The sequence below is a fragment of the Eucyclogobius newberryi genome, unplaced genomic scaffold (assembly GCF_026437365.1).
Source record: "Eucyclogobius newberryi isolate DKJ021-1_F unplaced genomic scaffold, fEucNew1.0.hap1 SCAF_122, whole genome shotgun sequence".
NCBI classification, from domain to species: domain Eukaryota; kingdom Metazoa; phylum Chordata; class Actinopteri; order Gobiiformes; family Gobiidae; genus Eucyclogobius; species Eucyclogobius newberryi.
In genome coordinates this window covers 97065-125000 of record NW_027315749.1, presented here as the reverse complement: position 1 = coordinate 125000, position 27936 = coordinate 97065, and the positions used below count along the sequence as shown (strand labels likewise).

Sequence of the window (27936 nt, the reverse complement as noted above, 5' to 3'; positions counted from 1 at the left end):
GAAACCACCGTGGAGGCCTCTTTTTGGGCTGAAAGCAAAAATCTGAGCTGAAATTTGAGTCTTCTTGGCTTCTGATGCAGGCTTCAAAACATTGAGTTTGCTTTTCATCCAATCCTAAGGAGACACAGCCATCCACCCCCGGCGCACCTTCATCTCCTAGTGTGCACTTCTCCAACTTGAGTGGATATCTTACCCATAATGCCTAGCGTGGTGGTGGAGTTAGCCTCACACTTGAATACAGAGCTGCTAAACTGGACCAGAGCCGGGGGCAGGGAGCAGACGTCGGCTGAAATATTCACTTTATTATGGCTCTTATTCCTAGCAGATGCAGCGTGTGTACTCAAACTAACAGTCACAGATGATAAAACCAAGGCTATTCATCATTAGTGCACCGTTTTATGGATAATCATTTGCTCTATGGACTTGTTATGGCTCAGACGCTTGATAATATGGGAAATTATAAGAGGGCTCTTCCATCTTTTTTAATTCGCCGACATTTAGTATCCCAAGAATACAATCTATCATTCAGTTTGGCACAAATTCTTCTAACCTATTTTCTTCTTCTAAAAGCCTATTCCAATTTAATACACATCTGTTCCACCTCCTTACATATGCTTTGGAAATGATTATGATTATTATTTATTTTGTGTTTTATTATTAGACATTTCTTTTGGCATCCTCATCTTTAGCGGTCATGATTATGGTTACGTCACACTACACGCATGTGTTCATGCAGTGCTATGTCTGTGTAAAAGACTGAAGTGGGTCGAGGGTAATGTTTCCATGGTAACTGCATGTGCCGGCCCCGGGGCCAGGAGATACTTTTCCTCTTCCACCGTTTCTTGCTCTCCGCCTGCTCTCTCGCTCCTCCTCTTCTCTTTGGTCTTTGCTCACACTCATCGATCGGTAACGCCGGCTTCCTCTTCATGTCTGTTCAGTTTCCAAAGCTCAAAATAAAAAAAATGTCTCACAATTAAAAAAAAAGTTATTATAGCCTTTGCCTTATAATAGTGGCGAGAATTCTAAACCATAATCTGTTTTGCCAAATCTTTACTTTTGACATCTCTCATTAAGGCATCACCACAACATTAATTCACACCAGATGCCCCACCTTAGTTGTAATATTTGATTTACTGTAAATCTATCAGATTTTCCATAACTAGGTCAAGATGGATGGAGTCTTCAAACTGGGTAACGTTTCTTGCAAAGGTTGGGGATTAACCTCCAACATTTCCTGTATTGGAAACTGACTCAAGTGGGAATTTACTTATTTTTATTTATTTAAAATAAAAAGCAATGGCCAATATTTTGGCTAATGCCGGTTACTTTTATCACTAAAGGAGTCTTATCTTGATCAATTCTAATCTATAAATAAAGTCTAGGACCGGTAGTTGGTGTCTCCACATCTTAGACTGGTATTGCACTCAATCTTATGTGAGTCAAGATTATTAGGTTTAGAGCTGGGTTTCGATTCAAATTTCAAGAATCGATTCGATTCTGATTTTTACGTTTCAAAATCGTTTTTTTCCGATTTTCTCAGATTCCATCCGATTTCGGTCTGATTTCCGATTCGATCCGATTTCGATTCGATCCGGGGGTTAATGTTATTAAAAATGAAAAATGGATTTGCTCCGTTTCCTTCACTTCATGACTGTGTAGAGAAGCAACATATTAAAACTAGTATTATATCAATATTAAACAGCAAATCTTACAAGTATTGGTAGTTACTGATGGAAGACTGATGAAAAGGTTAAGGGTCAATCTACCTTCAAGAAAGAGAATCCAGGAGTCCTGAATTATCTTTCTTGAAGGTAGATTGAAGTTCACTGAGGGAAATGTAGAAAAGAATTTTAATTTAAAAAAAAAAAACTAAAAAAAAAATCAATCTTTGGACGTACGAATCGATAATCGGTCATTAATATGCAAATCGATTAAAAATCGGAAAATCGATTTTTTTTCAACCCAGCTCTTACATTCTACATTTAGACCTAAACGTAAATAACTTTTTAATGCTGTTATTGTCATATTAAACTTAGGAAGTTACATTTAAAAAAGCTCTAATAATATACAATATTATTACAAATAATTTACAATCATTCATAATCATTAATAATCACGACCATACCATATGATGGTCTACATCTACACCATAAGCAGTACAGATGTTGAGTAGGCCAGCGGTGCTGGTTGTGTGCAGACTGATTCAGAACAAGATTTCCAGCCACACAATGAGTTTTACTTTGCTCTGAGTTTTGTTAACAGTGTTTCCCACTTCATCTGCAGAGTTTGTTGTTCATACTCATACTCATACATGGAAATATGCATAACAACTGTTTTTGCCCAAAGGCTTTATTTGACTGAACAGCTGCTGCATGAATCGGGGAGAGAGAGGGTAAATACATTCTGCAAATGGTCGAAGTTCGGAATCAAACCCACCACACTGCGGGGGCAGCAACCCCACCCACCACACCCACCACACCACGGGGGCAGCAACCACACCCACCACACCACACCCACCACACCCACCACACCGCGGGGGCAGAAACCACACCCACCCAACCACACCCACCACACCGCGGGGGCAGAAACCACACCCACCCAACCACACCCACCACACCGCGGGGGCAGAAACCACACCCACCCAACCACACCCACCACACCGCGGGGGCAGAAACCACACCCACCCAACCACACCCACCACACCGCGGGGGCAGCAACCCCACCCACCACACCCACCACACCGCGGGGGCAGAAACCACACCCACCCAACCACACCCACCACACCGCGGGGGCAGCAACCCCACCACACCCACCACACCGCGGGGGCAGAAACCACACCCACCCAACCACACCCACCACACCGCGGGGGCATCAACCCCACCCACCACACCACACCCACCACACCGCGGGGGCAGCAACCACACCCACCACACCACACCCACCACACCGCGGGGGCAGCAACCACACCCACCACACCGCAGGGGCAGCAACCACACCCACCACACCGCGGGGGCAGCAACCCCACCCACCACACCGCGGGGGCAGCAACCCCACCCACCACACCGCGGGGGCAGAAACCACACCCACCCAACCACACCCACCACACCACGGGGGCAGCAACCACACCCGCCACCACATCCGCCACCACACCCACCACACCGCGGGGGCAGGAACCACACCCACGCAACCACACCCACCACACCGCGGGGGCAGCAACCACACCCACCACACCGCGGGGGCAGCAACCAAACCACACCCACCACACCGCGGGGGCAGCAACCACACCCACCACACCGCGGGGGCAGCAACCACACCCACCACACCGCGGGGGCAGCAACCAAACCACACCCACCACACCGCGGGGGCAGCAACCAAACCACACCCACCACACCGCGGGGGCAGCAACCAAACCACACCCACCACACCCACCCAACCACACCCACCACACCGCGGGGGCAGCAACCACACCCACCACACCGCGGGGGAAGCAACCACACCCACCACACCGCGGGGGCAGCAACCACACCCACCCCACCGCAGGGGCAGCAACCACACCCACCACACCACGGGGGCAGCAACCACACCCACCACACCGTGGGGGCAGCAACCACACCCATCACACCGCGGGGGCAGCAACCACACCCACCACACCGCGGTGGCAGCAACCACACCCACCACACCGTGGGGCCAGCAACCACACCCATCACACCGCGGGGGCAGCAACCACACCCACCACACCGCGGGGGCAGCAACCACACCCATCACACCGCGGGGGCAGCAACCACACCCACCACACCGCGGGGGCAGCAACCACACCCACCACACCGTGGGGGCAGCAACCACACCCATCACACCGCGGGGGCAGCAACCACACCCTCCACACCGCGGGGACAGGAACCACACATGTGCAACGCCCCCAACCAGTGAAGCACTGGCGGGCACTGCGTCTACCTGTTTATATAAATTTGATACATTATTTTGTATGATTCACTCTGTCGAACGCTTTGGACGCTTAAAAAACACAAACTAATGAGCTCTGCTTCTATTTATTATGTCTGTGCCCAGCATAGCCAAATTGGTTCTTTAGATTTAATAAATTTTGCGCAGAATTCTTTAATTGATTTTTGACACTATGCCGGCAGAGCTGTAGGTCGACAATGTTCAGAACTCCCAACTTTGTTGACAGGGGACCAACAATACAGTGAACATGTAAAATACATAAACATGGAAAGTGGAAAGCAGGGATGGTGAGCGCGCACTTTTTGATTTAGTAGTTTTTAATCGTTGTGGTGACACTGCCTCGTCAGTTTCTATATTGTTCTCTCAGGACTCGAAATGTGCAATAAAATACTTTTGGTACAAGTTTTGCAAACATTTGCCAACAATAACTGTATGTATGTACATTTTTTACAAATTAGTGCAATTGTTCTCTTCAATATGTTTTTTTAAAGGTTCTGTCACAACATTGTTGTAGTTGTAGATGTAATATGTGATTTGTTCTTATTCCTCATGTCTCTTGTGTGGTTCAACACAGCGTCACAGCCTCTCAGGTTTAAAGCACACGGGGACCCTCACATCCGGAGCCCGGGGCCGTTTGTCACGCTCACTTTTAAACCACATTAATGTGAAGCAGACAGTCCCAGTGGTCAGACCCAGCCTCCTCTAATGGAAATCAATGGACCATTCATTAGAGTAGAATTTAGGTGACACTATAAGGCCGACCCAGTGCTCGGTGGTTTTATTCTCTCCTGCTCATCGCTACCTCAGTGCACTTGTCTTCTTCTATTGCACTCTGTATGAAATATATGAGTGGTTACAACCGGAGGATAGACAATGTGTTTAGCTTGAGTTGCAAGCTAAACGAGTATTCAATCATAATTTCAATATGAATGGCTGCAATAAGCAAATAGTAATAGATGTGATGACCTCTGCAAACAATTTAAAACCCCACCTAATTATTATTCTCTTTAAGTACAAATTGAAATAAATTTGGTTATCTTGTACTAGTTAGTCAGTTCATATTTCAGTCTAATCTCAACTGTTTAAAGCTGCACTATGCTACTTTTCTAGTGGGGATATCTATGGAGAATGCCTGGAATGTTCCACAGTATGGCATTAAACATTTCTATATCGCATTTATTGACTTAGAGGTACCAGTATATTTGTATTGTCAGTGAGGCAGTCTCTCCACAGTACTTGGCCTAGGGCAGGGGTGTCAAACTCATTTTGGAAACATAACGAACATAACGTAAAATAAAACAATAAAAACGATACCTAATAAATAGCTTTATACAGCCCAGTAATAGTTATGTGGACACTGTTGCACAAATCTGCAGCAGGGGAAAGTCCATATTTTTTGCATCAGCAGCAGGAACAGGAATATAGACTTATGACTTGGGTTTTGACATTTCCTTAAAAGCTGAAGGTAAATTTACAAAAAAAACTGTTTTAGGGAATTGTAATAAAGCAAAATGTCCTGGCGGAATCCACATAAGTCCAACGTCCCACACGTGTTTTGCTGGCCGGATGAAAACGTCTGGAGGGCCGGGCCCCTGGCCTAGTATCTTTATGGATGAAGATACTTTTAATGCCATACTGTGGAATATTCTTGGCAAAGCAATAATGTTTCCATAGAGACAAGCAGAAATATTATAAAGTGCACCTTAAATTTGCCTAAATGTGTTGAAAATGAGCAATTGGAATCCTGATTAGAACGTGAATTGCAAATGTAATCACTTTACTTATTGCACTAAATAGTAAACTTATTTACAAAAGCACTTTTGTAAACCATTTTTTTTTTTTTTTGTTTTTTTTCCCCTGTCACCACCCACCACATTACCATTGACATTTGACCACTAATGCATAGCCCCTGGCTCTCTCCTATGGGGCTCCATCAGCCTTGTGTGTACCTCCATCAGCCTATTCTTTATCAACATTATGAGGATCTGGATCTATTCTGCAAGTCCCCCCCTTCTCTGTGACGCCTATTGCTTGATTTTAAAAACATGTATCTTTGATTTTTAGAGCTCTCAAAGCGTGTAACGAAGGAGTTTGTTTTTATTTACTGACTTTTGAAAGCACTGAAGCCCATTTAATTGGTGCTAAACCGTAGCTCTACTCCAGGCTGTGGCGCTATCGATGTTTCCCCCAGGACTATGAAATCAATCCAGCCTTTTAGAAATGTCAATAGTTGCTCTCCGTAGAATGTAACTGGACCTGCTCTCAAAAGACTACATTAGAAGTGTCCTATTTTTTTTAATTTTTTTTTAAGGGTTGGGTGCATTGATGGGTCGGACATTATAAAGTAGCAAAGTTTTCCTTAAGAATCCAGGTATTCGAGGCCCTCATTGTGGCTAAAGGGACATGCCGACACATTTTGGCCACAAACTGGTCTTCTTCAGGACATTCATGGAATTAAGAAAGGCACCAGGTGGACCAAGACATACAGAGATACATTTGATTGCGTGGAAGAGTGTAGCTGACAAAGTGAATTGGCCTGTACTTGTACCCTGATGCTAATGGAATCTGTCATAGGTGCTAAGCTACTGTGGCGTTAGCGTCCACCTGTCAACATGCTCTCCACCTCATTCCACACCATGACAGGCCATAAGTATGTGTTATTTACTAATGTACATGTGTCACTTCTGAAAAACTGCTCGTCAAACCAATAGATCAAGCGAGTTTCTTCAAAAAAATCCAAAGGGACAATGTCAATTGGAGCGGGTTGTCATGGAAACAGCAAAGTGGCACACAAAGACAGTTCGTTTTGTCTTTTTTTTTTTTTTTTTACCAACTAACTTCCTGCTTTGCTTGGAGGAGCTATTTTTAACAAGCCGTTATATAAGATGCATCACTTGTGCACATTACAATGTTATTTTCTGGTACATGGTTTTGGTTCATTTTAATTACTTCATTTCAATTACCTTATTTTGAAAAGTATATTTTTTTCTTTTAGTCAAGCAACAGAGGAGGAGTCAATTGAAGGAATCCCATCTAAGATTACCATTACATATATTTTCCCTCAAATTAATGTGAAATTTAAATATATGTTGCCATTCAATGCCCCTGGGCGTACCTGTCAGGAGCAGTTGGATACATTTTTAACTGTGATTTCTGACATGCAACAGCACATTGTCCTACTTGAGCAGTGATAAAAAACAACGATATTCCATGTATTCAGCTTGGTTATGACTTATTCAACAGACTAACTTGCCGTGCCTTTAAAGTCATAAGAGAGAAGACACATCGTTTGAAAGTGGCATGTAATATTCAGCACTCTCTGGCACTCTGCGCAAAAAATCCACCGACTCCAGCATGTCAGGGAGAAGCTTGTTCCACTCTTGTCCGCTCCATGTCAAAAACTTCATGCATGCTTCTATGCTATTGAAATACCAGGGCCAAAGTGGCTCTGATGGCATCAAAAGGAACTAAGGGTTTGCAGCGAGTGTCGTCAGCAGCATCTTGGCCACGGATGGCTTTATGGTGGCAATCTCTGCTTTTCTGAATGATCTGAGATGCTTCATTACATAAGGAAGGTTGTGTGGTATGGTGGCATTTGATGAGCTTAAAGGTGCACTATGTTTGTATATATGTATGTATGTATGTAATGTTTCTTGGTAAAGGGTCAAAATGTTCCACTGTTAATGCATTACAATTACATTCATGGAGACAAGCGGCTGACAAGATATTTATAACAATAAATCGCCTCAAATTGAATAAATTATGAACAAGTCTACTTTGGAGCATTCTAGTCAAAGCCGTAAGTCTTCATGAGACAAGCAGGTGGTGGTTGCATTACATTTTCTTGGACTTTTGACCATTTTGAATTGTTTCTTGCTATGGCAATGCTTAATTTTCTATCTCTAAAACCCAAGTATTAGAAAAAATTATAATTTGTCAAAGATCCACATTTTGATTATACTACTTTTTGCATAGTTATTTCTGCCTGGCATAATGCAAATTGTAATAATATACATTAAAGGTGTACTATGTAAGTTTTCTGGTGGCTGGTCCATAACTTGCTTGTCTTTTTATTGTGATCACCTGGAAACAGTATTGTTAAAGCAACCTGCTTGTCCTCATGGAGATTGCTTTTTTATGCTATTTTCTGAAGAATTCCTGTCAAAACAACATCCCCATGGAAAACAGAAGGTTTCATAACCTTCACCTCACAACTTTTGCCTCTGTAAATCACAAAACTACACAGAACTCACGCAGGAGTATCTGACTTCTCCCTGTCTCCTCCTGCAGGATGCTTCGAGTGCTGTATCAAGTGTCTGGGCGGTGTTCCCTACGCCTCCCTGGTGGCCACCATCCTGTGCTTCTCAGGGGTGGCTCTGTTCTGTGGATGTGGACATGTGGCTCTGACCGGGACCCTGACCATGCTGGAGACCCACTTCTCCAAAGTGTCCAGCGACCATGAGACCCTCACCCTCGTGTAAGTGCCAAAAGTGGACTCACTATAGAGAAGATGATCAGTGCAGTTCATCAAAATATCAGCAGATTGTTGATGGAAAAACTGGAGTGTTTATAGGACTGGATAATGCCAAAAAAAAAGAATGTGTAAATTTTCTTGGGGCCAGATCACAATTTTGGTTTCATCACAATACATGTAGAAGTGGGATTTCATATGCAGTGTTTTTTCTATAAAACACTTAAAATAAGCTAAAAAAGAACCACAACTGCAGATTGTCACATTGCATTGCAGAGGCAATGAAAAAAATGAATATTCCAAGCCTCATTAAATGTGCAGTGGGGCTGTCAAAGCAGGTTAAATACTCATTGCATTGACCACCAGTCTGTGGCCATGTTGTATGTTTCAATTTGGACACCCGTGTTTTAGAAGCACAGGAGGAGGATTGTGATTGGTTGACAGTATTCTCAGTTGAATTAGTCTATGCCAAAAATGGTCGCATGAAGTAGCATAATCAGTATAAATTGCATTCTAAATAATATTTTTCTTCCTCTAAAATTCAACTTCATGGTGCACAAAAATGTATTCTATATAGTACACATAGTTTTTTTAATTAAGTTCTCTTTAATTTCTTTGTTTTTATTTATAAAAAGCACAAAATGTCCTGTGATGTGACACTTTTCTTTCAAAATTATAGAATCAGTCAGTTTATAAATTTGTTTTTATAAAGATAAGAATGTACACATCGTGCACAGCACACATTAGCCAGGCTCCAAGTGCAGCCAGCTGCAGTGCCGCCAGTTCGATTCACTGCATGTCATCCCTTCTCTCTTATCCCCCATTTCACACTGTCCTATCCTGTCAATAAAGCCTGCGGACAACAAAATAAAAAAATAAAAATAATGTACTCATTATTTACTAAAATTACACCATAATGCTTCCTTTAAAAATAAAAACATTTAAGATGTTAATGCTGTAATCTGCATTATACGATTAACGCATCTAAAGACAAACTTTTGTCTTTTTTAAAAAAGACATAGGAACAAAGTTTACGCTACAAATCAAAATAAATAATTATAATATGCTTTTATGAAAAACTTGCAATCTGCACCTGTTTGATGTCCTGCAGTGTGACAGCTTTCTTTCCTAAAAAAATACAATTCTGATTGTAAATAGAAATATTCTTTAGGGACAATTTCATAATTACCGGTACACTATAGACTTATTAGGTAATTTATTTACCGGTATTGTTTTTTTTCACCTGACAATTTTTTTCACACACAAAATGATTTAATGCTTGTGAAGTCACCCTTACACTTAGAACTGATTTGATTATTTTGCTTCAAAGGCGTGTCGCACTGCAGGACAGGAAAAAAGGGTTTACACCCCCAAACACCACACTGCTTTACTAACTAATTTCACTAAATCCAGATATTTTCTTGTGCTTCGCTCAGGATCCAGATCTTTCAGTACATCATTTATGGCATCGCGTCCTTCTTCTTCGTCTACGCCATCGTCCTGCTGGCCGAGGGATTCTACACCACCGCCGCCGTCAAGAAGGAACTCCAGAGCGACTTCAAGACCACTGTGTGCGGACGCTGCATCACCGCGTTTGTACGTCTGCGCTCCCGTTACCGCTGCAGTCACACGCCTACACGGCCGTTCTGAAGCACAATACATTTGCTCACAATCCCTGTCAATCATCTGTGGTTTACATAGCTGTGTGTAGACAGGGCACAATGTTAATTATGATTGATGGTTGTCAAATTGGGAGAGGGGTGCAACCAGAAAACTGGTTAGCCCTGTTTGAGTTCTGGTTCAATCTAGGTTTGCTTAGTCCTGGTTTGAACTTCACATTTAGGAACTGATTAAGTCCTGTTGGGTCTCGAGTCAGTACTGGTTTGAATTTGATTTAGTCCTAGCTTAGTCCTGGTTTAGACATTTCATGGACATAGGTTAGTCCTGGGTGAGTGCTGGTTTAGTTTCCATTGTTTATGATCTTTTAGTGTATTTAAAATCTTGATTTCTTATTAACGTATTATAAGTACTGTAATATGGATCTGACTGAAAATTGCTGTACAAAATCTAATTTTGCTTGATTTTTTTACTTTTAGACTTATAATAGGCTTATAATTAGATTTCAACAAATCCTTCTGTTGTTTTTGTCAAAATCTGGCTAAGCACAAAAAATCCTAGCACCTCAAGTTTGGAAAGCTTGAGGTGCTACTTTACGTGGTAATCTTTATGTAATATATAAAGCATTTATGGAGCTAGAATTTCCCAGAGAAATCTATGGATGTGAGTGGATTAAATGAAATAATAAAAGTAATGAAAACAAATATGGAGCAGATTGGACAATGTTGTTGTCTGCACATGAAAGTCTATATGTTGAGAGGAAATTTAACAAAAAAATCTGCTTCTATATGAATTGCAAATTGTAGACAATTGAATTTTGTTAGCCTCTCTTTGAACCGACACCTTAACGTGGTGGAGGGGTTTGAGTGCCCGAATGATCCCGGGAGCTATGTTGTCGGGGGCTTCATGCCCCTGGTAGGGTCTCCCAAGGCAAACAGGTCCTAGGTGACGGGTCAGACAACGATCGGTTCAAAAGCCTCTTATGACGACGACACGAACAAGGCCGTTTACGTCGCCCGGATCGGCGTCACCGGGGCCCCATCCTGGAGCCAGGCCTGGGATGGGTGCTCCATGCCGAGCGCCTGGTGGCCGGGTCTTACCCCACGGGGCCCGGCCGGGCACAGCCCGAAAGAGCGACGTGGGGCCGCCCTCCCGTGGGCCCACCACCCGCAGGAGGATCCATAAGGGGCCGGTGCAGAGAGATCTGGGCGGCAGTCGACGGCAGGGGCCTCGGCGACCAGATCTCCAGACACAGAGACTAACTCTGGGGACATGGAATGTCACCTCGCTGGGGGGGAAAGAGCCTGAGCTTGTGCGGGAGGTTGAGCGATACCGACTAGATATAGTCGGCCTCACCTCCACGCACAGTTTGGGCTCTGGAACCCATCTCCTCGAGAGGGGCTGGACACTCCACTTCTCTGGTGTTGCCCGCGGGGAGAGGCGGCGGGCTGGTGTGGGCTTGCTGATAGCCCCTCAGCTCAGCCGCCACGTGTTGGAGTTTACCCCGGTGAACGAGAGGGTCGCGTCCCTCCGCCTTCGGGTGGGGGGCAGGTCTCTCACTGTTGTGGCGGCCTACGGGCCGAACAGCAGTGCAGAGTACCCGGCCTTCTTGGAGTCCTTGGGAGGGGTACTGGACAGTGCACCGACCGGGGACTCCGTTGTTCTACTGGGGGACTTCAACGCCCACGTGGGCAATGACAGTGACACCTGGAGAGGGGTGATCGGGAAGAACGGCTTCCCCAATCTGAACCCGAGCGGTGTTCAGTTATTGGACTTCTGTGCTAGCCACGGATTGTCCATAACGAACACCATGTTCAAGCACAAGGGTGTCCATCAGTGCACATGGCACCAGGACACCCTAGGCCGGAGGTCAATGATCGACTTTGTTGTCGTGTCATCAGACCTCCGGCCGCGTGTCTTGGACACTCGGGTGAAGAGAGGGGCAGAGTTGTCAACCGATCACCACCTGGTGGTGAGTTGGATCCGCTGGCGGAGGAGGAAGCCGGACAGACTTGGCAGACCCAAGCGCATTGTGAGGGTCTGTTGGGAACGTCAAGTGGAGCCCTCTGTCAGTAGGGTATTCAACTCGCACCTCCGGGAGAGCGTCTCCCATGTCCCGGGGGAGGTTGGGGACATTGAGTCCGAGTGGACCATGTTCTCCGCCTCCATTGTTGATGTGGCTGCTCGGAGTTGTGGTCGCAAGGTCTCCGGTGCCTGTCGTGGCGGCAACCCCCGAACCCGGTGGTGGACACCGGAAGTAAGGGATGCCGTCAGACTGAAGAAGGAGGCCTATCAGGCCACTCTGGCTTGTAGGTCTCCGGAGGTCATCGACGGGTATCGGCAGGCCAAGCGAGCCACGGCTCGTGCTGTCGCAGAGGCAAAAACCCGGGCCTGGGAGGAGTTCGGGGAGGCCATGGAGGAGGACTATCGGTCGGCACCAAAGAAATTCTGGCAAACCGTCCGGCGCCTCAGGAGGGGGAAGCAGTGTCTCACCAACACCGTTTACGGTGCGGGTGGAGGCCTGCTGACCTCGACTGGGGATGTCGTCGGACGGTGGAAGGAATACTTTGAGGATCTCCTTAATCCCTCAGTCACGTCTTCCGAAGAGGAAGTAGAGACCGGGGACTCGGAGGCTGGCTCATCCATCACCCAAGCTGAAGTCACTGAGGTTGTTCGCAAACTCCTCGGTGGCAGGGCTCCGGGGGTGGGTGAGTTCCGCCCTGAGTACCTAAAGTATCTGGATGTTGTAGGACTGTCTTGGTTGACACGTCTCTGCAACATCGCGTGGCGTTCGGGGACCGTGCCTCTGGACTGGCAGACCGGGGTGGTGGTCCCTCTGTTCAAGAAGGGGGACCGGAGGGTGTGTTCCAACTACAGAGGGATCACACTCCTCAGCCTCCCGGGTAAGGTCTATTCCAAGGTACTGGAGAGGAGAATCCGACCGATAGTCGAACCTCGGATTCAGGAGGAGCAGAGTGGTTTTCGTCCCGGTCGTGGAACACTGGACCAGCTCTATACCCTCCATCGTGTGCTCGAGGGCTCATGGGAGTTTGCCCAACCAGTCCACATGTGCTTTGTGGATCTGGAGAAGGCTTTCGACCGTGTCCCTCGGGGTGTCCTTTGGGGGGTGCTCCGGGAGTACGGGGTCCGGGGCCCTTTGCTCAGGGCTGTCCGGTCCCTGTATGACCGGAGCAGGAGCTGTGTTCGCATTGCCGGCAGTAAGTCAGACCTGTTCCCAGTGCATGCCCTTTGTCACCGGTTCTGTTCATAATTTTTATGGACAGAATTTCTAGGCGCAGTCAGGGGTCGGAGGATGTCCGGTTTGGGGACCACAGGATCTCATCTCTGCTGTTTGCAGACGATGTTGTCCTGATGGCTCCATCAAACCTGGACCTGCAACATGCACTGGGACGGTTTGCAGCCGAGTGTGAAGCGGCTGAGATGAGAATCAGCACCTCCAAATCCGAGGCCATGGTTCTCGACCGGAAAAAGGTGGCTTGCCCTCTCCAGGTGGGTGGGGTGTCCTTGCCCCAAGTGGAGGAGTTCAAGTATCTCGGGGTCTTGTTCACGAGTGAGGGAAGGATGGAGCGTGAGATCGACAGGCGGATCGGTGCAGCGGCTGCAGTGATGCAGTCGCTGCATCGGACCGTTGTGGTAAAGGGGGAGCTGAGCCGAAAGACAAAGCTCTCTATTTACCGGTCGGTCTACGTTCCTACCCTCACCTATGGTCATGAGCTTTGGGTAGTGACCGAAAGAACAAGATCGCGGATACAAGCGGTCGAAATGAGTTTCCTCCGCCGTGTGGCTGGGCGCTCCCTTAGAGATAAGGTGAGGAGCTCGGCCACACGGGGGGAGCTCGGAGTAGAGCCGCTGCTCCTCCACGTCGAGAGGAGCCAACTGAGGTGGCTCGGGCATCTGTTCCGGATGCCTCCTGGGCGCCTGCCTCGGGAGGTGTTTCAGGCATGTCCCACCGGGAAGAGGCCCCGGGGAAGACCCAGGACACGCTGGAGAGACTATGTCTCTCGGCTGGCCTGGGAACGCCTCGGGATCCCCCCGGAGGAGTTAGAGGAAGTGTCTGGGGCGAAGGAAGTCTGGGAGTCCCTGCTCAGACTGCTGCCCCCGCGACCCGGCCCCGGATAAAGCGGCAGAAGATGGATGGATGGATGAATTTTGTTATTGCCAGAATACATTTCGTAAGCATTATCCCTTCAAGCCCCTTCCCCGGCACAGTTTGTCCTTTTTGGCCTGATTATCCCAATTACAACCCATGTCCAGTGAGATTAGTCCAAACACGGAGTTGAGAATATTTTAAACATGCAAATTCAAATGAATCTACTACACTTTCTCCCCTGTACAGTTCATGTTCCTGACTTACATCCTGTTCCTGGCCTTCTTTGCCATCGTGGGCTTCACAGCGATCCCGGTCTACCTGTTCTTCAACATGTGGACCACCTGCGCCGCCATGAAGGACCCCGACGCCAACATCACCAACCCGGACAACATCTGCGTAGACGTCAGGCAATACGGTAAATATGGTGTACCAAATGACCTGGAGAATGAAGTTCAAGCGTTTGTAGCTATAATGTTGCTATATGCTTCATTTACTGTTTGTCAAATAAAGTCACCACTTTGCATTTAAATGGTACCTTTTTTACACATTGAATATTAACTAGGCTCCAAATGCTAGTTGTCAGTTGTCAGAATGAGGAAACTAGTACTACAATAATTAATATTGTGTCATATTGTGTTAAATAATAGTTTGGAATGATATCTAAATTTGGTGTTTCTTACAAAATAATGTATTCAAATGAAAGCAAAAGTGATTTTAGCAATGTACAATACAATTAAATGTTTGTGTGTGAAAGGATAAGCCTCTGAAACCTTAACATGTAAAACATAAAATATAAAGTGGTTGCTTAATGCATTGCTCTCAGTGTAATGTAATGTGTTTCTATTTGAGCGCGCCATAATGAATAACTGTATTTGAAGAGCGCTCTGCTGAATTATTAAGGATTATTTAATTTTGAATGAGAATTTCTATTTTAAACCCCGGCTTTTCTGTGCTTTATTCGCACTGGTTTGAAGGCGGGGCCAGTAGGGGACTGATGCTGCTGAGCCTATCAAATATGTGCATCCAGTCAGAGAAATTATTCTTGGAAACAGCTTTGAATTGAAATGTCAAAGAAGATGATGATATTGTATTTTAATAGAGCTTTTAGATCAGTAGAGGAATTCCCTGGTTTTTCCTATCTTATACATTCCTTTTCTACTAAGCACAAACTGATGCTGCGGCTTTCAGTTGACTATGATTAGAATGTCATATTCCATATTGGAGAGGTCAAACAATACATCTAGATTATATGGCGTCTGATTGGATAGCTGCAAACCCGGTGGAGGCAGATCTAACGTTCAGTAAGTGACCCACATTTGAAGGGCAGCTGGCCCACACTCAAACTGGGATGGGGATCACATATGTTTCATTGGCAGCTCCTCTCCACAACATGAGTTCAAACGTTATATACAGTTTAAAAAGATGATTAGCAGTTAAGGGACAAGTAAAGCGAACAAGGGCCATTTTAGTCACAGTAAGAACACAGAAAATATGTAAGGTAAGGTTTTATTCATCTTTATTTTTTATTTATTGGAACCCCATTCCTTTTTCTTCCTCGGGTCCAAGACTTGACTTTTTACAATAAAAGCATTGCGTTTATAATAGCTCTATAAATGACATTATTCAATTTCATTTATTTTTGTAACCGCGAGGGGGCATTAATACCCAACCCAAGCCAATATTATCTTTTCGTAAATTTATAAATTAATAAAACAAAAAAATAATAAATACAAATTGTATTAATATTTATAAATTAATAAAACACTATATATTGTACTTTATCCAGATTTTTATACTAGTTCAAATAAAGCGCAAGATAATTTTCAAAATGAAAAATATATATATATTTTAGTATCTAGTATCTAGTTTTGATCATTTTAGTATGGATTAGTGTCTGATTAGTATATGATTTTCTTCCTAGTAATTCTCGTTCCGCCTCAGGACACACTAGACAGAAACCTCGCCGTCAAAATCTTCTATGCCAGTTTTTAGTGCCAAATGTTTTCACGCAAGTACCATTTATTTTTTAAGTCTATACTTTTTCCTCATTTGAGAGAAGTTTCCCTGTGGAGACATACATGCACATCTGCCTACTTATGCCAAATTCAACCAAAAACAGCAAAGGCCCAACCCTACAAACCAAAACAATTATTTTGTTCTGTGTCCTCTCATCTTTACCCACAAAGCATCTGTCCCCAGTGTCAGGGGCCTTGAAAGCTCTTCTCACTGTTTCTGATGTTTTCTGATTGGGATCTGCAGGTGTTATCCCCATGAACGCCACACCCGGAAAGGCCTGCGGGGCCACTTTGGGAGAGATCTGTAACACTAGTGAGGTAAGAGGACGCTAACGTTGTGTTTTCAGTCATTAACAGGATTATGTCTCAAATTAATTTGAAGATCTAATACTAACAAATAACAAAATGTTGTTCATAACTTCTTGTCTTTAAGACTAACTTAATTTGTGAATATAAAAACAAGACAAAGCGAACATTGTTTGACTTCCTATAAATTTATTTTTTGTTTTGAAGTATTTCATAGAACATGACTGTAATATTAATGAAGAAAAGTACTAATAACAGTTCTAATAAATTTAAAGATTACATGTCAAGTTTGTTGTAGCTATTGATCTAATGAAAGTCTGTAACATTATTTGTTATCATTTAAAGTATATATTATATATCATATTATATATAACTTGCCTTACTGACTGATGGTTCCTTGAATCCTTGTGTAGTTCTACCTGTCCTACCACCTGTACATTGTGGCGTTGGCCGGAGCCGGGGCCACAGTCATCTCTCTGGTAAGCCTCCGTCCCATAATGTGCTGCTCATAATGTGCACGTTGCCATGGTGGGCTTATCCGTCGCCATAGTAACCCTGCCTCTCACAGTCATCAGTGGGAGTGAAGAGGCCGGGGCAGGTTTACTGGGCTCTCTGACTGTGGAGGAGGCAAATCTGCTTTTCAGAAATATCACAATTTTATTTTTAAATTAGTTTTGTTTGCAGAGCTCTGGCCGAGCTTTTTAATCCCGACACACATGCTAGAGGCTCTGTGCCACCCCTCAGCCCTGGAGGATCAATTCCAGGCTCTGGCAATTTGCTAAATATCTCTTTTCCTCACCACCATTTCACATTTCTTACTCTCCTTTGTAATACGCTTAACAGGACAAAAATGTTTGTGCTTATAATTTGCCTAATTAAAGCGCTCAATTCATCTTTTTTCTCTTGCTGTCTTGAACTCTCTATGTTCATATTATGTTTTGTGGTCATATTTTACAATAGTTAAAATGATTCTGTGCCAGACTTTGAGAATCTTTCAAATGTCGACCACGTAACATTTCTGGGAGCACTGCTTTTTGTTTTAGGGATGTTATGATATCTAAATTCTTGGAACCAAATACAACACAATATGGATATCAGAATTATAGATATGCTACTTTTTCCTTTTAAAAATGCCTTGACAATTCTTTGGTGCGAATAATTGCTAATATTGCATATTCTAAAGGCTTTAAATATAAAAGTGCGAAATAATAATAGTTATGTTGTCTGCACTGAAATTGAGCAACGTACTATGTTCTATACAGTTCCCTCAAAACAATGCATTTAAGTAAAGAAGTTTATCATTTTATATATTGTGACAGCATACAATATTATGAGACTTTTGCCAATATGATATCACAAGATTTTGGGTTAATGTTACATCTCTACTTGCTTATGTCCATGGAGATGTTATTTCTTTGCCTACACTGATATTCCATTTATTTATCATGCATTTATTAAATGACAGGTGTTTTTTTATAGATAAAATATAACATCTATTCTTACTGTGAGTCGCCTTTCCATAGATCTGAAATATCACTTGGCCTGGTTTTGTCTCCCACTTGTAACCGTGGAGATAAGTCGGATAAATTGTAAGGCTATACTGTCTAACCTCTCAGGCAAAACAACATCTCAGAAATATAGGTGGACCCTTCACCAAAATGGTGCGCCTTTAATAAGTGTATGCTGAATAATGGGGGGATGGTGCCCTCTGGTGGACACTTTTAGCCATGTCCTCTTCTTGTCTCCTAACATGCCGTGTGTTTTAGATCCACTACTTGATGATCCTGTCGGCCAACTGGGCGTACCTGAAGAGTGCGGTGTCCACACACGAGTACCAGGACATCAAGACTAAGGACGACCAGGACATCGAGGCCGAGGCGCGCTCCAAAGAGGGCCAGAACTCCTCCTACTCATAAAGGAGCAGGCACTAGCACCGTCCCACACCTCATCTCCCCCCTCACGGCCCCCTCACACCCAGACACCCCATAAATAACCCCCACGTCGGCCATGTTTGGCAGGGCCCCCTCGTGACTCTCCGTGTTGCCCTCCTCTGCTGTGTCGGAGGGGTGGAGGATGGAGGCTCAGGACTGGGGCTGGTCCATGCTTCAGTACATGATGTATTGTACTGTAGTATTGCATGTGTAACGTGGTACACATAAGCAATACAAAAGTACAGAGTAGAGCGGTTCGATCATAGGAGGAGAGAAAGTTCAGAAGGCTGTTGAACGTGGCCCCGCGCCCTGGGCCAGCACGACCTCTGACTCACAGCTTGTAATAAAAACATTGTTCACTGTCTGCTCCAGCCACAGGAGGCCAGGCGGCGACCAACATCCTCTGTTTTTTGGTGTTTTATATGCATATATATATAAATATATGAATATATTGTGCGAATGTGTACGAATGTTGTTGTTTTTTTAATACTCTGAAACGTATGCCAGGTTCTAATCTCTGTTCTGCTCCTTTCCTTCCTTCATCTTTCCCTTTTTATTGATACATGTTGCACTATTGAGAAAACAAGGGAGACTGAGCCCTCTAAATCTAGCCCCTCCAGGATTACTGTGCATTTACAAAATCAGAGCTGTAGCACTTATCGCATTTCAGACAAGATGCTCATATCCATCGCTATGACGACAATTATCAATATTTCCAAGATGTCAGCAGCAGCGCCTGTATGTTGTTACACTCACTGACAAATCAACAATGGCAGCGAAAGAACTGGTCTTTAACATCGAGACTCACACCTCAGGTATCAATCCAAATCTTTGTTTTTGTTCACAGAGCTACACCACTGTCACAAGAATAATACAACTCTACCTGCCATTTTCTACAACAGTTTAGGCTCCTTTTGCCAGTAACATCCACATGTAAATAGCCAAAATGACCCTTGGAAAATATTGTTCCCGACAGAGAGAACACAATCAATGTAACGCCATGCTCTATTATGATTTCCCACTGAGTATATGTAAATGTACCTTTGAGAGTTGTGTGTTAATTAGCTCTCAAATACTATCTCTGCATTCGATATATTAACTGTTACATCTTCAATGATTTGTTGTGAGAGGGATCAGTGAAATAATGCCAATGGACTGAGGTGCTTGTGACGTTGTGATAGTTTTGAAAATGTGGGGGAAAAGGAATTTGCTTTTAATGTCCGTTTGAGGCAGCTGGGTTCTTCTAGTGATTCAGTAACGATTTATTATGGAAAATGTTTTGTTCGTGATGGCTGGCCAAATGAGTGACCCATGAACATTTCTGTGTCACCTTTTATTTTTTTTTTATTGTCATGACATACGAGAGGTATGAGCCACAAAGACTGTTTTTGATGTTTACACTCAGAACAAATGTCAGGAATTTTCATACATTAATTTTGTAACCGGATATTGTTAGGTAATCATAAACTATATTCTATATCACCTGTTAATTTACACAAAAACACTAAAGAAAACCAATTTTTAACCTTTGATGAGATGAAGCATGTCAGTATCGTCCACGTGTGTCTACTCTGTATAAAAAGGACTATATTGCCATGTGTGTTATGTTTTGAATAATTGTGCTTTTGCCGCCAGGTTGATTCAATTTCTGATAGGATGATGCGTGTCGGGGTGTTGTTGTTTCCTTGTTATTTGCATGAAGGAGACATGACTGTGTCTTGCAGTTTTTCAGGTGATGTGTAGTCAATTGTACTGACCACTATGATAGGCGGTGTTTGCCCCTCCTCTCCTCACTCCCCCTTCACCCAGCCCTTTTCTAAACAACTCCATTGTACTTTGATGGCATTGTAGTCCCTGTAGGTGTTTCATTATGGTTTTCTTTTTTAAGTTGGGAATAGTTCTATGACTCCTATATAGTGATTTTTGTAACCTTCTCTAGTAAAACCGATATTTTTTATTATCGTGAAACTGGTGTCATCTGCCTCTTTCTTGACTCTGAGTTTTTGAGTGCACGCTACAGTCTGAGTATATTTACTGAAAGGTCCTGTTTTTTTTCAATATGTAAACATGAAGATCAATTTAAAAAACAATAAAATGTTTCTGCCCATTAAGCCAAATATAAGAAGCTCATTTTAGAAGATTATCTCAGCTGTGTGTTTGTCTACAGAGCCCCCGATGTACCCTAAAAAAATAGTTTTAAATGTCTTGTTGGCATAAGATAATTATTTTGACATGTTTGGACCATGTATTAATTTTGTTCTGTCTAAACACATTGAGTAGCATATTGGACTGAGCCATCTGTGGCAGGTTGATTTTGAGCGTTACAAAAATAAATGAAATTGAATAATGTCATTTATAGAGCTATTATAAACGTAACGCCTATTTGAAATCCTTAAAGAGGACCATTTTGCTTTTTCATTTATACAATAATAATGGAAATTTAAACGTCTTCACTAGTAAGATTAGACCAATATCTCGTTTCCGTAAAACCACTTTTGGGCCATGGCGTTGTCTCTGCGCCCTCTTGTGGTGATTGTGTAAGCTGCCTCTAGTTTATTGTAAACCATATCATATTTGTAAATGCGTGACTCACAAATGGCTTTGTATTTATAAATTATATGAAAAATATCTGTTTGCCTTGTTGTTAGCGCCTACAACCTTTTGTTATCAAACACATTGTCTCGTCCAAGTGTAAATTTTAAAAAAGGGAAAAAGAAACAGGTAGAAAAAATTACCCCTGCTACTATTTTTTGAAGATTTGAACTATAATGGAGCTCTTCACTGAAATAAGTACACTACTACATAAGTCTCAAAGACGATTCACATTCTGCATGTACAGTATAACATCTGCTTTTGTACATTCACGTGATCGCTTGTGCCAAGGGAAAATGGCAAATGGTGATAATATAGTGACGCAATAATAAATAAAAACAAATTCAAATACTTACAGTTTAATGTGTAAATTGCTAGAACATTTATTTTGCCAGTTTTCTATTTAAAATTCAGGTTTAACTACAAATGCTTAACGTTGTGAAACCTTTTAAGAAGTTCAATGAATGTGTGTGTTTCAACAACACTGCTGGTCAGGATGGCTTTTCTTCTGTATGTCCACTGTATTTGTGTGAATCAGATGTTCTGCTTTATCATCGAGTGCTAAAATTCTCCTTACGGCCTCCTCAAAAGCAGAAGACACATTAGAAGCATCCTTTGCACTTGTCTCAAAATACGGATGTCCTCCATTCTCCCGACACCACTGTCTTGCCTCCTCCCCAGACACCTGCCTCTCCGGGACGTCCAGTTTGTTCCCCAAAACCACAAAGGGGAAGTTATCAGGGTCTTTTACATCTGCATAGTAAACAAATTCTTTTTTCCAATTGGCCAAGTTACAAAAGCTTTGTCCATCATCTACGCTAAACGTTAACAGGCAGCAGTCAGAGCCACGATAGAAAGGGGTACGCAGGCTCCTGAAACGCTCCTGTCCAGCTGTGTCCCAAATTTGCAGAGTGACAAGACGTCCATCCACCTCAAGCTCCTTGTTGAGGAACTCCACTCCAATAGTGTGGAAAAGGTGAGAGTCAAACTTGTTTGTCACATAGCGGTTCATCAGAGAGGATTTCCCGACACCACCATCACCCAGAAGAATGACTTTGAGGAGCGCTGACTTGGACATCATGATCGCAGAGAAGGTAAGAACCTGCTATCGAGAAAACCTGAGAAAAAAAATAAAAGAATATTTAACTTTCATAGAAATGTTGAGCTCTGTAACTGCTTAGCCACTGTTTGAAGTAAAATGTTGAACTACTTTAATCTATAAAGTCCACAATAATCAACATTGGTTGTGATCTCATGCCGTGTCATCTAAAATTACCTTCAAACGTCACTGTTCATTTTCCACTGACCTGAAGGGAAAAACAATATTTTAGCTTCACAGTCACCACATGGCACTTCCTGGCTTAGGGTTTGTTGGACTGTACTGCATATGAATATACAAACAGTGTACAGTATGTGTATGTGAACTGTATGTATGTACTTGAAGAGAGCATAGATAGAGTATCCATATTTATGTTTTTGCGTAATGATTAAAGACAATTACTGTATTATGTATGTGTTTGTGTATGATTGAACCATTACAAAAATCAATACAAATAATAATAAAATGATTATGCAGATATATAAACTGTATGCAAAGTGTAACTGTGAGTTTGAAACCAAAATGAACTAGAACCAATGAACATTTTGTATCTCCAGTACATACAGTGCATATACATAACACACATACATATACACGTATACATTACATACATACAGACAGACAGACATTCACAGACATATACATACAAGCATACCTACATTGAGTTATTTATAGAATGCATATGACTGATTATTGCATGAAATGCATGTGCAGGCATAAGTCATGTGCCTCCTCAAGCTCAGGAGAAGTCCACAAATGAAAGGACCGTTATAAAGCCTGCTGCGAACAATAATAAATCATGTGACATATGACTCTGCTATTGTGCTATAAAAGCAGGGCAATAAACAGTCAAGTGCCACAGCACTCCAAAATAATGGGTCAATAAACCCTGAATTAGGTCTAGAGCAATACGGCTGAAACACCTCTGTGCATGTGTAGGTATGTGTGAAGTGAGTGTCATCCTAGTATTAAATCAGCTCTTTCTTACAAAAAGGGGAAATGACATTTGAGAAACTTTTGTTGTGACATTTGCATACTGTCCCTTTACAGTTAACCCTAACCCTCGTGAAAGAAAACATAGAAACTTTTAATTTTCTGAATTAAGTCTATGAGAACTGCCTGCCTGCCATGTATGTGTATATGTATGTATATATGTGTGTGTGTGTGTGTGTGTGTGTGTATGTATATGTGTGTGTGTGTGTGTGTGTGTATGTATATATGTATATATGTATATATGTATATATGTGTGTGTGTGTGTGTGTGTGTGTGTGTGTGTGTGTGTGTGTGTGTGTGTATGTATATGTGTGTGTGTGTGTGTGTGTGTATGTATATATGTATATATGTATATATGTGTGTGTGTGTGTGTGTGTGTGTGTGTGTGTATGTATGTATTGCACACTAACCTGTTGTCCTGGCGCGGTTGAATAGCGGCAGAAGTTTGGGGACATGCTGCTCAGCTGCTCAGCTGCTCAGCTGCTTGTGCTTGTGCTGCTTTGACGTGCGGCCGAGCCGCTGATGATGCTCATGTGACCCGTGCGTCACGCCCACTCATCATGCGCTCCGTATTCAGACAAAGTATTATGGAAATACCATGGGCAAGAAGTAGTTCATGATATACAGTACATTTTTACTGTCTTGAATACCGTTTCAGGTTTGTTGAGCACCTTTCATGCACACAGACAACCCAAAGTGCTTTACACACAGAAATTTGATTCATTTATAAAAGGTTCATAAAATATAACGGCTAGGTTATACAATAGAACCAGCAAACACAATGCCTATGCATATGTATTAAGTTGTTTATTACTCCTCATTTGACCAGGAGAATCCCACTGAGATTTTACAGATGTGAATTTGCTTACACAGCAAGGTAACCCACTGAGGAATAAACATTCAACCTGGGGCTCTTTGTTGTGAGGGGTGAACTAAGCACTAACTGCCCAGAGGTGGGTAGATTAGTTAAAAATTGCACTCAAGTAAAGTTTAGGCATGTTTTGAAGGATAGAGCGATGGAGACTTTCCATCCAGGGAGTAATTCAACTTAGAACCAGCACTGATTTGGGGAAACTATTACTAAAGTAACTTATAATAACGGTCTAGACACAACATCTGATTTATAATTTGAAATGTAGGTAATTGTAGAGGCAAAACATTAAATAAAGCACAACATCTGGTATCTTACAGCGGTGAGAGCAGCACAAATGTTCAAAACATGTAATATTGTACATGCCGGAGAACCCGGAGAGAACCCACGGTAACACGGGGAGAACATGCAGACTCCACCCAGAGAGATCATGTGATGTTGGTCTGGTCCGATCTCCTTCTTGGGAGGCAAGAGCGCTAACCGCCTTTGCCACCGTGCACCCCCAACCTAGTTACTTCAATAAAAATATGACTGAAGTAGGAGTAAAAGTTCAGAGCCAAAAAGTTACTTCAAGAAGTACAATTTCTTGAAAAGGTTATTCAAGTAAATGAGGCTGAATACTACCCACATCTGGCTGTGCAACCCACATAAATAATCATTAATTTATTTATGTCACTTGACTTGTAACATGCTATACTCCAAAAAACTGCAGTGCTTGTTAGGCCAACATAGCAGTAGATGACTGGACAAACATGGTCTTCAGTCATGAGTGGATGTGGTGGGCATGGACGCTGAGCAGAGCAGTGTTGTGGCAGGCCTCTGTGACCCATGCCACACCCTGAGTAGTATATAGACAGAACAGAACAACAATCACACAAGATTCTGCAGCTATCAGCCAGACAGATAAACCATAGACCTTTGGCTGTGGGAAAAACCTTCAATCTAAAGCCCTAAATACAGTACTTTCCATCTAAGTAAAGCCTCAGTTAGATGTACCTTTCTCACTTTAACCATTTTGCTGAGTTTATTCTAAGTCAGCTTCTCAGTTGCACACACAGGCATATCCAGGCCTTATTACTGACTCACATGGTAGCGGTTTTCTCAAGTCACATGCCTGCCTCCACTCTGCTTCCCCACAAGAATGCATTCAGAGTTGATTCACTCACCCTTATCATTCAGTCATACAATTCTGTGATTTTGGTGTGGTGGACTTAAACAGAGAGTCCAAAGAAACAGAATGACTGAAGCAATATGACATGACACTTCACATAAAAAACAGATTGAATCAGCTTTTTCATTCGTTGGCATAAACGTTGGATCAAAGTCAAATGCCACAAATTCCTTGTTGATCACATGAGAGGTTCGGCTGACAATGCTAAATCCCAGCTCTTTAGGAATCGTGCAAAACGAAGGATTCTAGCTAAATCTATCTGCCAGTTGGTAATTGATTGCATTTGTATCCTTTCTATCTGTAACATCTACACATTTCTGCCAATTTGTATTTGTAAGCTTTCTCACTGTTTTCATTTTATCAAGAAAACATCTAAAATAAGTTCTTTAAACTCTCCCTCTCTAATAATATCTTAACATCACGCTAAATATTACTCATTGTCAAATAATAGCCTCGATATCAAACTGCACAGTAATATTTTGCATAGTTTTGCTACCACCTACTGGCAAACACCTAAACATTCTTTTCAAACTAGTACCTGACATGTTTCTTTGATAATTGAAAAAAAAAAAAAAAAATCGATTCAAATCAATGACATTCCGTCACAATCTTCAAAGGCAAACCCAGTTGTTGTGGTACCACTGCTGTCCACACGTACCGCAGGTCACAAACGTCATCGAATCATCGTCTGGTCCGCTCTGTTTGACCCAAGCAGGCAGGAACAGGGCGCCCCGCGATACCTGTGTCACCCTACATTCCATGCTATTGCACCTTTTACACCTGATCTTCGAAGTGGGTACCCCCTCTGTATTTTGAGGAAGTTGTCGTTCATTTACACTTTGCGATGAGAACGCTTGCCTTAGCTGTTTTAAAGCAGGACTTGCCATCTCTTCAGTTGACATTTCAGCAAAAACTTGAGGTGATAGTGAGCCATTTAGAAGCCCCTCCCTAAGATGGGTAGTTTTGGGGTTCTTCAGGTTAGATATCTTGCTTCGGATGCAGTTTTTGTATCTGAATATGTTGGATTTGTGCAAGTCATAAATGTGCTTTTCGATGTCTTCAGATAGTTTTAAATGTTGGTTGTGGTCACAAGGTTGCAGGCAAATTACAGAAAGAAGAAGTTGAGCACATTTAAATCTAACAGATGTTAAATTTGAGGGTTCAATCACATTTTCTGTTTTGGGATTATTTGCTTGTTCCAAAGTGGGTCCCATCTCATGTTGCAATGCCAACTCAGTCTTTCTAGATCGTCCCATTTCCTTGCCATATTCTTTTTTCCATTTTCCCAGTATATTTCTTAAAGTCTTTTTCACATTGTCATTTTTGCAGGATTTGAGAATTTGGTATAAAACTTTTACAATATCCGTTGATTCCAGTTGCTCTGCTGAGACACGATGCTTGTCCAGGTCCCCAAGAAGCGCCAACATGTCCTTATGGTTTTTATCGGCATTGAGTTTGTCAATTTGCTGAACACAGTGAAGTATTTCCTTGGCATTCATGGTGCCTGCAAGAGAAATTATGTTATGTTTTAATGTGTTGCAAATAGCGTGATAACTATAGCAATAAGACTGTAAGACTGGAGAGACTCGATTTAATATTCTTAATGACAAATACATTTTAAATAAAAAGTAATATACCATTCTTAATTGCAACATTACATTTAACTCAGTGGCAGTTATGTTTGTAGTAGGAGTCAAATGTATCTGCACATCATACAAGTACTAGCCTGGAATATATGAATGTGTATTTAAGCTATATTTTATACCTGCAGTCCATATTTGTTCTTGACGTACGAAAACAAACCGTACAAGAAGACGGCCATGTTGAATGTCCTTAGAATAAAGAAAAAAAAGAAAAAGGAAGATGACGTAAAGAACAGATGTGATGCCATCAGCTGCCACTAGATGGTGTCATTGAACTAATGAAATGTCATTCTCCAACCATTTGCTCCTACTGCAATTTCATGAGTAATGCTTTTCCTTGTGTTGATGCCATAGGTCATATGTCATATATTTTGTGTTCAATCTGATTCATGTCAAAGCAGTTCAATGTAATAGATATATTATTTTATATATGATATATTATAGATCACTTTTGAGTTGAGTTGAAAGTTCTTCGTAACATTTATTTTGCTCATGTCACAACCTGTTATTTCAAACTCAGTGGAAGGGGAGATTGTTGGTTGCTTTTTGTCCTGGTGAAGACATTTTAGAGCTATGGGCGACGTGCTGGAACGTGTATGAATTGTGTAACAAGGTAAAAATAAGGACGAGGGAGAAAGGTATCTTCGAGCATGACAAGACAAGACTCCGGGCGCTGTGAGAAAAAGGAAGGGTTAGGAGATATGAAAGTATGAGACATTTGTAAGTGACTGGACCAACAATTATTATTACTTACTTATTTTTTTGTTTTTTTATTGCTACTATTACTACTACTTCTATGTAAATGAGGAAAATATATACAACATGACCCTCAAAACAGATAAGGGAACTTTACTTGTCCCACAATGGGGAAGCTTAAATCTTGCAACATAAAAGTAAAGGAACACAGCATAGAATAGCAATGCTAAAAATAGAAATTTTAAAAAAATCTTCTTTTTGGGTGTACAAGGATAACCTTGATGTTTGCTTGGGAGTTAATGGCTCAATTGATAAATATTAAAATTGTTTTGAGTAAAAGTATCTTAAAATGCTGTATCAAGCTGAAGTCTTCAGCACATGACAGAGCTGGCATTGTATTCCAAGGAAAGTGATGGATACTCCTGAAACTAATCTTTGAACTCTCAAGATCACATTAAGT

General features: G+C 42.4%; 3 protein-coding genes across 3 annotated transcripts in view; 1 reads left to right on the top strand and 2 right to left on the bottom strand.

Moving 5' to 3' along the window:
• Positions 1 to 20379, top strand: part of LOC140357036 (neuronal membrane glycoprotein M6-b-like) — a 28912-nt gene extending 8533 nt beyond the window's left edge. The window contains exons 2-7 of the mRNA XM_072442011.1: positions 8251 to 8437; positions 9868 to 10027; positions 14406 to 14574; positions 16419 to 16492; positions 16894 to 16959; positions 18247 to 20379. Of these exons, the coding sequence (XP_072298112.1) occupies positions 8251 to 8437; positions 9868 to 10027; positions 14406 to 14574; positions 16419 to 16492; positions 16894 to 16959; positions 18247 to 18396 (806 nt within the window). The 3' untranslated portion in view covers positions 18397 to 20379. The remainder of the gene's footprint in view (positions 1 to 8250; positions 8438 to 9867; positions 10028 to 14405; positions 14575 to 16418; positions 16493 to 16893; positions 16960 to 18246) is intronic.
• Positions 20380 to 21370: 991 nt separating this feature from the next.
• LOC140357035 (ras-related protein Rab-9A-like) lies at positions 21371 to 22363 on the bottom strand. The gene is made up of 2 exons (XM_072442010.1): positions 22280 to 22363; positions 21371 to 22121 (listed from the first exon to the last, which is right to left on the bottom strand). The coding sequence occupies exon 2, from the start codon at positions 22082 to 22084 to the stop codon at positions 21479 to 21481; it is 606 nt and encodes a 201-aa protein (XP_072298111.1). The 5' UTR covers positions 22085 to 22121; positions 22280 to 22363; the 3' UTR covers positions 21371 to 21478.
• A 3330-nt stretch (positions 22364 to 25693) lies between these two features.
• On the bottom strand, positions 25694 to 26654 carry LOC140357034 (transcription elongation factor A N-terminal and central domain-containing protein). The gene has a single exon (XM_072442009.1). It carries the CDS (start codon positions 26634 to 26636, stop codon positions 25749 to 25751), a length of 888 nt encoding a protein of 295 aa, XP_072298110.1. The 5' UTR covers positions 26637 to 26654; the 3' UTR covers positions 25694 to 25748.
• Between the last annotated feature and the right edge of the window lie 1282 nt (positions 26655 to 27936).